Source organism: Pelobates fuscus, chromosome 9, assembly GCF_036172605.1.
Source record: "Pelobates fuscus isolate aPelFus1 chromosome 9, aPelFus1.pri, whole genome shotgun sequence".
NCBI lineage: Eukaryota > Metazoa > Chordata > Amphibia > Anura > Pelobatidae > Pelobates > Pelobates fuscus.
The window spans coordinates 169,881,331-169,893,428 of record NC_086325.1 but is presented as its reverse complement, the minus strand read 5'-3'; the positions used below and the strand labels follow the sequence as shown (position 1 = coordinate 169,893,428).

General features: G+C 32.9%; 1 protein-coding gene across 1 annotated transcript in view; it reads left to right on the top strand.

Annotated features, from left to right (window-relative positions):
* LOC134573739 (uncharacterized) overlaps positions 1-12,098 on the top strand; it is a 49,927-nt gene that overhangs the window by 27,867 nt on the left and 9,962 nt on the right. Inside the window, exons 15-17 of the mRNA XM_063433516.1 lie at positions 6,748-6,872; positions 8,036-8,251; positions 9,304-9,408. Of these exons, the coding sequence (XP_063289586.1) occupies positions 6,748-6,872; positions 8,036-8,251; positions 9,304-9,408 (446 nt within the window). The remainder of the gene's footprint in view (positions 1-6,747; positions 6,873-8,035; positions 8,252-9,303; positions 9,409-12,098) is intronic.

Here is a 12,098-nt window from a genome sequence, read left to right as displayed (position 1 = left end):
ATCACGCTATTTACATAGTAATATATCACGCTATTTACATAGTAATATGTCACATGTTATTTACATAGTAATATATCACGCTATTTACATAGTAATATATCACGTTATTTACATAGTAATATATCACGCTATTTACATAGTAATATGTCACATGTTATTTACATAGTAATATATCACGCTATTTACATAGTCATATGTCACGCTATTTACATAGTAATATATCACGTTATTTACATAGTAATATATCACGCTATTTACATAGTAATATGTCACATGTTATTTACATAGTAATATATCACGCTATTTACATAGTAATATGTCACGCTATTTACATAGTAATATATCACGCTATTTACATAGTAATATATCACGCTATTTACATAGTAATATATCACGCTATTTCCATAATAATATATCACGCTATTTACATAGTAATATATCACGCTATTTACATAGTAATATATCACGCTATTTACATAGTAATATATCACGCTATTTACATAGTAATATATCACGCTATTTACATAGTAATATATCACACGCTATTTACATAGTAATATATCACGCTATTTACATAGTAATATATCACGCTATTTACATAGTAATATATCACATGCTATTTACATAGTAATATATCACACGTTGTTTAAATAGTAATATATCACGTTATTTACATAGTAATATATCACGTTATTTACATAGTAATATATCACGCTATTTACATAGTAATATATCACGTTATTTACATAGTAATATATCACGCTATTTACATAGTAATATATCACACTATTTACATAGTACTATATCACGCTATTTGCATAGTAATATATCACGCTATTTACATAGTAATATATCACGCTATTTACATAGTAATATATCACGCTATTTACATAGTAATTTATCACGTTCTTTACATAGTAATATATCACGCTATTTACATAGTAATATAACACGCTATTTACATAGTAATATATCACGCTATTTACATAGTAATATATCACGTTATTTACATAGTAATATATCACGCTATTTACATAGTAATTTATCACGTTCTTTACATAGTAATATATCACGCTATTTACATAGTAATATATCACGTTATTTACATAGTAATATATCACGCTATTTACATAGTAATTTATCACGTTCTTTACATAGTAATATATCACGCTATTTACATAGTTATATATCACGCTATTTACATAGTTATATATCACGCTATTTACATAGTAATTTATCACGTTCTTTACATAGTAATATATCACGCTATTTACATAGTAATATATCACGCTATTTACATAGTAATTTATCACGTTCTTTACATAGTAATATATCACGCTATTTACATAGTAATATATCACACGCTATTTACATAGTAATATATCACGTTATTTACATAGTAATATATCACTCTATTTACATAGTAATATATCACGCTATTTACATAGTTATATATCACGCTATTTACATAGTAATTTATCACGTTCTTTACATAGTAATATATCACGCTATTTACATAGTAATATATCACACGCTATTTACATAGTAATATATCACGTTATTTACATAGTAATATATCACGCTATTTACATAGTAATATATCACGTTATTTACATAGTAATATATCACGTTATTTACATAGTAATATATCACGTTATTTACATAGTAATATATCACGTTATTTACATAGTAATATATCACGCTATTTACATAGTAATATATCACGTTATTTACATAGTAATATATCACGCTATTTACATAGTAATATATCACGTTATTTACATAGTAATATATCACGTTATTTACATAGTAATATATCACGCTATTTACATAGTAATATATCACGTTATTTACATAGTAATATATCACGTTATTTACATAGTAATATATCACGTTATTTACATAGTAATATATCACGTTATTTACATAGTAATATATCACGTTATTTACATAGTAATATATCACGTTATTTACATAGTAATATATCACGTTATTTACATAGTAATATATCACGCTATTTACATAGTAATATATCACGCTATTTACATAGTAATATATCACGTTATTTACATAGTAATATATCACATGCTATTTACATAGTAATATATCACGCTATTTACATAGTAATATGTCACATGTTATTTACATAGTAATATATCACGTTATTTACATAGTAATATATCACGCTATTTACATAGTAATATATCACGCTATTTACATAGTAATATATCACGTTATTTACATAGTAATATATCACGCTATTTACATAGTAATATATCACGTTATTTACATAGTAATATAACACGCTATTTACATAGTAATATATCACGTTATTTACATAGTAATATATCACGCTATTTACCTAGTAATATATCACGCTATTTACATAGTAATATATCACGTTATTTACATAGTAATATATCACGTTATTTACATAGTAATATATCACGTTATTTACATAGTAATATATCACGTTATTTACATAGTAATATATCACGTTATTTACATAGTAATATATCACGCTATTTACATAGTAATATATCACGCTATTTACATAGTAATATATCACGTTATTTACATAGTAATATATCACATGCTATTTACATAGTAATATATCACGCTATTTACATAGTAATATGTCACATGTTATTTACATAGTAATATATCACGTTATTTACATAGTAATATATCACGCTATTTACATAGTAATATATCACGCTATTTCCATAGTAATATATCACGCTATTTACATAGTAATATATCACACTATTTACATAGTAATATATCACGCTATTTACATAGTAATATGTCACATGTTATTTACATAGTAATATATCACGTTATTTACATAGTAATATATCACGTTATTTACATAGTAATATATCACGCTATTTACATAGTAATATATCACGTTATTTACATAGTAATATAACACGCTATTTACATAGTAATATATCACGTTATTTACATAGTAATATATCACGCTATTTACATAGTAATATATCACGCTATTTACATAGTAATATATCACGTTATTTACATAGTAATATATCACGTTATTTACATAGTAATATATCACGCTATTTACATAGTAATATGTCACATGTTATTTACATAGTAATATATCACGTTATTTACATAGTAATATATCACGTTATTTACATAGTAATATATCACGCTATTTACATAGTAATATATCACGTTATTTACATAGTAATATATCACGCTATTTACATAGTAATATATCACGTTATTTACATAGTAATATATCACGTTATTTACATAGTAATATATCACGTTATTTACATAGTAATATATCACGCTATTTACATAGTAATATATCACGCTATTTACATAGTAATATATCACGCTATTTACATAGTAATATATCACGCTATTTACATAGTAATATATCACGTTATTTACATAGTAATATATCACATGCTATTTACATAGTAATATATCACGCTATTTACATAGTAATATGTCACATGTTATTTACATAGTAATATATCACGTTATTTACATAGTAATATATCACGCTATTTACATAGTAATATATCACGCTATTTCCATAGTAATATATCACGCTATTTACATAGTAATATATCACACTATTTACATAGTAATATATCACGCTATTTACATAGTAATATGTCACATGTTATTTACATAGTAATATATCACGTTATTTACATAGTAATATATCACGTTATTTACATAGTAATATATCACGCTATTTACATAGTAATATATCACGTTATTTACATAGTAATATAACACGCTATTTACATAGTAATATATCACGTTATTTACATAGTAATATATCACGCTATTTACATAGTAATATATCACGCTATTTACATAGTAATATATCACGTTATTTACATAGTAATATATCACGTTATTTACATAGTAATATATCACGCTATTTACATAGTAATATGTCACATGTTATTTACATAGTAATATATCACGTTATTTACATAGTAATATATCACGTTATTTACATAGTAATATATCACGCTATTTACATAGTAATATATCACGTTATTTACATAGTAATATATCACGCTATTTACATAGTAATATATCACGTTATTTACATAGTAATATATCACGTTATTTACATAGTAATATATCACGTTATTTACATAGTAATATATCACGCTATTTACATAGTAATATATCACGCTATTTACATAGTAATATATCACGCTATTTACATAGTAATATATCACACTATTTACATAGTAATATATCACGCTATTTACATAGTAATATGTCACATGTTATTTACATAGTAATATATCACGTTATTTACATAGTAATATATCACGTTATTTACATAGTAATATATCACGCTATTTACATAGTAATATATCACGTTATTTACATAGTAATATAACACGCTATTTACATAGTAATATATCACGTTATTTACATAGTAATATATCACGCTATTTACATAGTAATATATCACGCTATTTACATAGTAATATATCACGTTATTTACATAGTAATATATCACGTTATTTACATAGTAATATATCACGCTATTTACATAGTAATATGTCACATGTTATTTACATAGTAATATATCACGTTATTTACATAGTAATATATCACGTTATTTACATAGTAATATATCACGTTATTTACATAGTAATATATCACGCTATTTACATAGTAATATATCACGTTATTTACATAGTAATATATCACGCTATTTACATAGTAATATATCACGTTATTTACATAGTAATATATCACGTTATTTACATAGTAATATATCACGTTATTTACATAGTAATATATCACGCTATTTACATAGTAATATATCACGTTATTTACATAGTAATATATCACGTTATTTACATAGTAATATATCACGTTATTTACATAGTAATATATCACGCTATTTACATAGTAATATATCACGTTATTTACATAGTAATATATCACGCTATTTACATAGTAATATATCACGTTATTTACATAGTAATATATCACGCTATTTACATAGTAATATATCACGTTATTTACATAGTAATATATCACGCTATTTACATAGTAATATATCACGCTATTTACATAGTAATATATCACGCTATTTACATAGTAATATATCACGTTATTTACATAGTAATATATCACGCTATTTACATAGTAATATATCACGCTATTTACATAGTAATATATCACGCTATTTACATAGTAATATATCACGCTATTTACATAGTAATATATCACGTTATTTACATAGTAATATATCACATGCTATTTACATAGTAATATATCACGCTATTTACATAGTAATATATCACGTTATTTACATAGTAATATATCACATGCTATTTACATAGTAATATATCACGCTATTTACATAGTAATATATCACGTTATTTACATAGTAATATATCACGCTATTTACATAGTAATATATCACGCTATTTACATAGTAATATATCACGCTATTTACATAGTAATATATCACGCTATTTACATAGTAATATATCACGTTATTTACATAGTAATATATCACGCTATTTACATAGTAATATATCACGCTATTTACATAGTAATATATCACGCTATTTACATAGTAATATATCACGCTATTTACATAGTAATATATCACGTTATTTACATAGTAATATATCACATGCTATTTACATAGTAATATATCACGCTATTTACATAGTAATATATCACGTTATTTACATAGTAATATATCACGCTATTTACATAGTAATATATCACGCTATTTACATAGTAATATATCACGTTATTTACATAGTAATATATCACATGCTATTTACATAGTAATATATCACGCTATTTACATAGTAATATATCACGCTATTTACATAGTAATATATCACGCTATTTACATAGTAATATATCACGCTATTTACATAGTAATATATCACGCTATTTACATAGTAATATATCACGTTATTTACATAGTAATATATCACATGCTATTTACATAGTAATATATCACGCTATTTACATAGTAATATATCACGCTATTTACATAGTAATATATCACGCTATTTACATAGTAATATATCACGCTATTTACATAGTAATATATCACGTTATTTACATAGTAATATATCACATGCTATTTACATAGTAATATATCACGCTATTTACATAGTAATATATCACGTTATTTACATAGTAATATATCACGCTATTTACATAGTAATATATCACGCTATTTACATAGTAATATATCACGTTATTTACATAGTAATATATCACGCTATTTACATAGTAATATATCACGCTATTTACATAGTAATCTAGGCTAGAAAAGTCAAACAAGGTCAAAGGATAAATCACAATTTGGCTAATTACAGTGGGGGGGGGGGTGCGGGGGGCCAGGGCACTGCTGGCACCATAACCACTACAGAGTGCTTTATTGTCCCTTTCATTAATGAAATGCCCAGTCCCTCCGTTTATCCAAATCCCTCTGTCGATATTAGCGATTGTGTGGGAATTATCACCCTTGCTCCGTGGCGGAGGCCACCATTCACTATTCTGTGGTCGGAATACTCATGAAACCAATCAAAGATCACGCAGGTAATTAGGAGCGAATCCTGGCGTCGTGCCCAAGGCGCTGCTGTTTGGTCGGATGAGTGAGGTGTTTGAGGAGGCGCGGTGTGAGCTATGTTAAAGGGTTAAAGAGTCCCAGCTGATCTTTCATTGATAATCAGTCAATATATCTGTGTTTAGATCTCTGAGAGATGACATGGCGGACGGAGGGTTAAAAGACTGCGTGAAAATTAACACAGAGGCGCAAATTCTAAATGACGCAAATTGCAACGAGAAAAGGCCCTTCATCTGCAAATGCAGTGAGGGTGAGTGTGTGTCATTTATTAAACGGGTACTACGCTGAGTGTGAGTGTGTGTTAGTACTACGCTGAGTGTGAGTGTGTGTTAGTACTACGCTGAGTGTGAGTGTGTGTTAGCACTACGCTGAGTGTGAGTGTGTGTTAGCACTATGCTGAGTGTGAGTGTGTGTTAGTACTACGCTGAGTGTGAGTGTGTGTTAGTACTACGCTGAGTGTGAGTGTGTGTTAGTACTACGCTGAGTGTGAGTGTGTGCTAGCACTACGCTGAGTGTGAGTGTGTGTTAGCACTACGCTGAGTGTGAGTGTGTGTTAGCACTACGCTGAGTGTGAGTGTGTGTTAGCACTACGCTGAGTGTGAGTGTGTGTTAGCACTACGCTGAGTGTGAGTGTGTGTTAGTACTACGCTGAGTGTGAGTGTGTGTTAGTACTACGCTGAGTGTGAGTGTGTGTTAGTAATACGCTGAGTGTGAGTGTGTGTTAGTACTACGCTGAGTGTGAGTGTGTATTAGTACTACGCTGAGCGTGAATGTGTGTTAGTACTACGCTGAGCGTGAGTGTGTGTTAGTACTACGCTGAGTGTGAGTGTGTGTTAGTACTTCGCTGAGTGTGAGTGTGTGTTAGTACTACGCTGAGTGTAAGTGTGTGTTAGTACTACGCTGAATGTGAGTGTGTGTTAGCACTACGCTGAGTGTGAGTGTGTGTTAGTACTACGCTGAGTGTGAGTGTGTGTTAGTACTACGCTGAATGTGAGTGTGTGTTAGCACTACGCTGAGTGTGAGTGTGTGTTAGCACTACGCTGAGTGTGAGTGTGTGTTAATACTACGCTGAGTGTGAGTGTGTGTTAGTTCTACGCTGAGTGTGAGTGTGTGTTAGTACTACGCTGAGTGTGAGTGTGTGTTAGTTCTACGCTGAGTGTAAGTGTGTTTTAGTTCTACGCTGAGTGTGAGTGTTTGTTATTTATTGAATTGAATTCAACGTGAATTTCAAATTTAAGGTTAAAATAGCTAATGTTCGGCTATTTTGGCCTTAAATTCACTCTGAATTCTCGCTTTAGTAAACAGCCCTGATAGAGTATTAAGAGATTAGCCCCATGATACAGCGCTACTGAACCTGCTGGCGCTATATAGATAATTAAATAATGATAATAGCGGCTGTTCTTGTCTCCCCAGACACGGAATGGTTTGATGAAACGGCAGACCGCGGCTTACCTGGTGATCTCTCTACCTTGTTACCGTCTGAGAAAGACCTCAGCAGCGCTAAAGCAACCTGCTTGCGCCAAAAAACCTGGTGCTTCATGATTTTAAGAAACGGGACGCAGTTCTATTTGGTCACCAGCAGTGCGGCGCTGCAATCCATCAGTGGTGTAACAGCTTACAAAGCAAATAGTGAGAAACAGCTATCTTTCATAACAACTGACGCATACTGAACTATTACCAGTATTACTCCAAGCACTATAACCACTACAGTGTATTGTAGTTGTTACGGTGCCAGGGGTGCCCTGCCGCTCCCTATTGTAAGTAGTAACATAGGAGAGACCAATGTTTCTAAACAGAAACTTCTGTTAGCTCCTCTGAGCTATGCCCTGCAGTGCAATTAACCGTAGTGGTTATGGTGCTTGGAATGTTTCTTTAAAAACCCTTCAGTATTAATGCTTAGTCTCCCCACCACTAACCCCCCTCTCCATCACTAACCCCCTCTCCATTACTAACATCGCCTCTCCCATCACTAACCCCCTCTCCATCACTAACATCGCCTCTTCCACCACTAACCCCCCTTCCCCATCACTAACACCAACTCTCCATCACTGACACCCACTCTCCATCACTAACATCGCCTCTCCCAACACTAACCCGCCTCTCGATCACTAACCCCCTCTCCATCACTAACCCCCCTCTCCATCACTAACATCGCCTCTCCCACCACTAACCCCCCTCTCCCACCACTAACCCCTCTCTCCATTACTAACATCGCCTCTTCCACCACTATCCCCCCTTCCCCATCACTAACACCAACTCTCCACCACTGACACACACTCTCCATCACTAACATCGCCTCTCCCAACACTAACCCTCCTCCCCATCACTAACCCTCCTCCCCATCACTAACACCCCCTCTCCATCACCAATATCCCTTCTCCCACCAATAACCCCCTCTCTACCACTATCACCCACACCCCAATTCTAACACCGCCTCTCCCATCACTAACACCCCCTCTCCATTATTAAACCCCCATCACTAACTCTACTCCCCATCACTAACCGCCTTCCACACTACTAACACCCCCTCTCCCACAGCTTACACCCCCTCTCCACTACTAACTTCACTCTCCCACCACTTACACCCCCTCTCCCACCACTAACACCCTCTCCCCACTACTAACACCCCCTCTCCACTACTAAAACCCCCATAAATATTGATTATTGATCTGTTCATACAGTTTGTGCTGATGGGATGAGCGGCAGTGCATGCACCGTGCCCACGAAACCCACGGACAAAGTGTCTTGTGACTGCACTGGCTCCATAACCACGTCTGTCGGAGTAGGTAAGACCCATAGAGGATCTTTTAGTCTGTTTGTAGACTTCTCTTAATATAAACTAAATCTAGCTGCGCCCAAGGCAGAACCTGGAATCTGATACCGTGTCCCTTCATTGTAATGTGATTGATTGATGCTGTGCAATAATCGTGGAGAGAATAACATTATTTACTAATGTGGGAATTGGAAATACGGCAGACGAAGAATCTTTCCTCTTTTGTGACTTTAAATGTGAATTTCTGATTATTGACATTTTAACTCTATGGTTATTTTCTGTGTTATCGAATATGGAAAACGTTCTAAAACCGCAGAAATTACGACCAATCAAATATCATCCCTCTTGGTAATCCAACGACTTTCAATTTAAATCATTTTTAAGTCTTTATTATTAAAGTATAACGCCACGTAACACACAAGACATCCAATTAATGTACAAAAATAAAATGAAAAAGGTGAAATTATTAACTGAGGAACCAACTGTTCTAGGATTCTATCCTGTCCGAGGCAATCTCACAGAGCTCACATTAAAGGAACACAAACATGTATTAAATCTAACACAAGCATGTGTTCCTGACCCTATTGTGCTAAAAACACAATCTAGGCACCCTGGCCTCCTCTTTCCCCCTCCTAAATATAGAAAAATCTTACATGTATTCAATTCTACAGCTCCTTGTGCTGCCCTGTCTGCCTCTGACCTGAAGTGATTCTCTGAGCCAATCACAATGCTTCCCCATAGGATTGGCTGAGATTGTCAAGGAGGCAGATGAGGGGCAGAGCCAGCACAAGTCAAACACAGCTCTGGCCAATCAGCATCTCCTCATAGAGATACATTGAATCAATGCATCTCTATGAGGAAAGTTCAGTTTCTCCATGCAGAGGGTGGAGACACTGAATGTCAGTCACACTGTGCAGCACTGCCCCAGGAAGCACCTCTAGCAGGCATCTGAGGAGTAGCCAGTGGAGGTATTCCTAGGCTGTAATGTAAACACTGCATTTTCTCTGAAAAGACAATGCTTACTGCAAAAAGCCTGAAGGGAATAATAATTCTACTCACCAGAACAAATACAATAAGCTGTATACTTTACAATAAGCTGTATACTATACAATAAGCTGTATAATGTACAATAAGCAGTATACTATACATTAAGCTGTATAATGTACAATAAGCTGTATACTATACAATAAGCCGTATAATGTACAATAAGCCGTATACTGTACAATAAGCGGTATACTACACAATAAGCTGTATAAAGTACAATAAGCTATTTCCTATACAATAAGCTGTACAATGTACAATAAGCTGTATACTATACAATAAGCCATATAATGTACAATAAGCCGTATACTGTACAATAAACTGTATACTATACAATAAGCTGTATAAAGTACAATAAGCTGTATACTGTACAAAATAAGCTATTTCCGATACAATAAGCTGTACAATGTACAATAAGCTGTGTACTGTACAAAATAAGCTTTTTTTTACTATACAATAAGCTGTATAATGTACAATAAGCTGTGTACTGTACAAAATAAGCTGTATACTATACAATAAGCTGTATAATGTACAATAAGCTGTACAATGTACAATAAGCTGTGTACTGTACAAAATAAGCTTTTTTTACTATACAATAAGCTGTATAATGTACAATAAGCTGTGTACTGTACAAAATAAGCTTTTTTTACTATACAATAAGCTGTATAGTGTACAATAAGCTGGGTACTGTACAAAATAAGCTGTATACTATACAATAAGCTGTATAATGTACAATAAGTTGTAGTTGTCCTGGTGACTATAGTGCCCCTTTAATCTTTTAAATTACAGCCTGAATTCAAAAGTGAAGAATGTGTTTTAATAACCAATTACTCGAGTTACATTGTAACTGAGCTGACTCTTTAAACAAAGTAAATTCTGAACGTATCAGACTGAAAATATAAATCTCCTCAAGAAGAACGGCTATGATCCTATAACAACTCATATTCTTTGGCCAATTGGTTCCTCTGTTAATAAACGGAGACTATAGGCACCCACACCATTTCAGCTCATTGAGGTGGTCTGGGTGCAGTGTCCCTTGTGCTGCAATGTAAAATATTACCAGAGAAATCCCAATGTTTACATTGCAGTACGAAGTCTGCCTTCAGTGGCCGTCTACCAGAATGTCTACCAGACCGCCACTAGAGGGCTTCGTGGATTGAAACAGACCTTTGGTCCGGTATCTGACGCTCTGCATGAGAGTCTCTAGCGTCAGATTTGTGCCCATAGGAAAGCACTATATACTTTACTATGGGGAGATCTAATGCGCGTGTGACCTTTGCCGCGCATGCACATTAGCACCCGCTCATCGTGGGACGTCGGAGTAGGCAGAGCCAGGACACAGCTGGGACAAACTAAGTAAATAAAGGGTTTTTGTAGCGGAGCTCCAATACCGCACATAGGTATCTCCGCTATTCCTTCCTCAAAGCTAAAAGGAGCGCTGTAGTAATCCAAGACCCTTTCCCCCCAGCAACTAGACAACACATCGTTCTGGGAGTCAACCGAGTGTAATTTGGCCACACGCTGTTTTTATACACTGACCCCTAGCATGGGGTCTCCACATGAAAATCAAGGGTTTTCCTCCCAAGAGTCTCTGTTTCTGAGAGATAATTGAGTGAGAAAGCTATAACTCAATTATCTCTTAGATACAGAAAACATGCACAA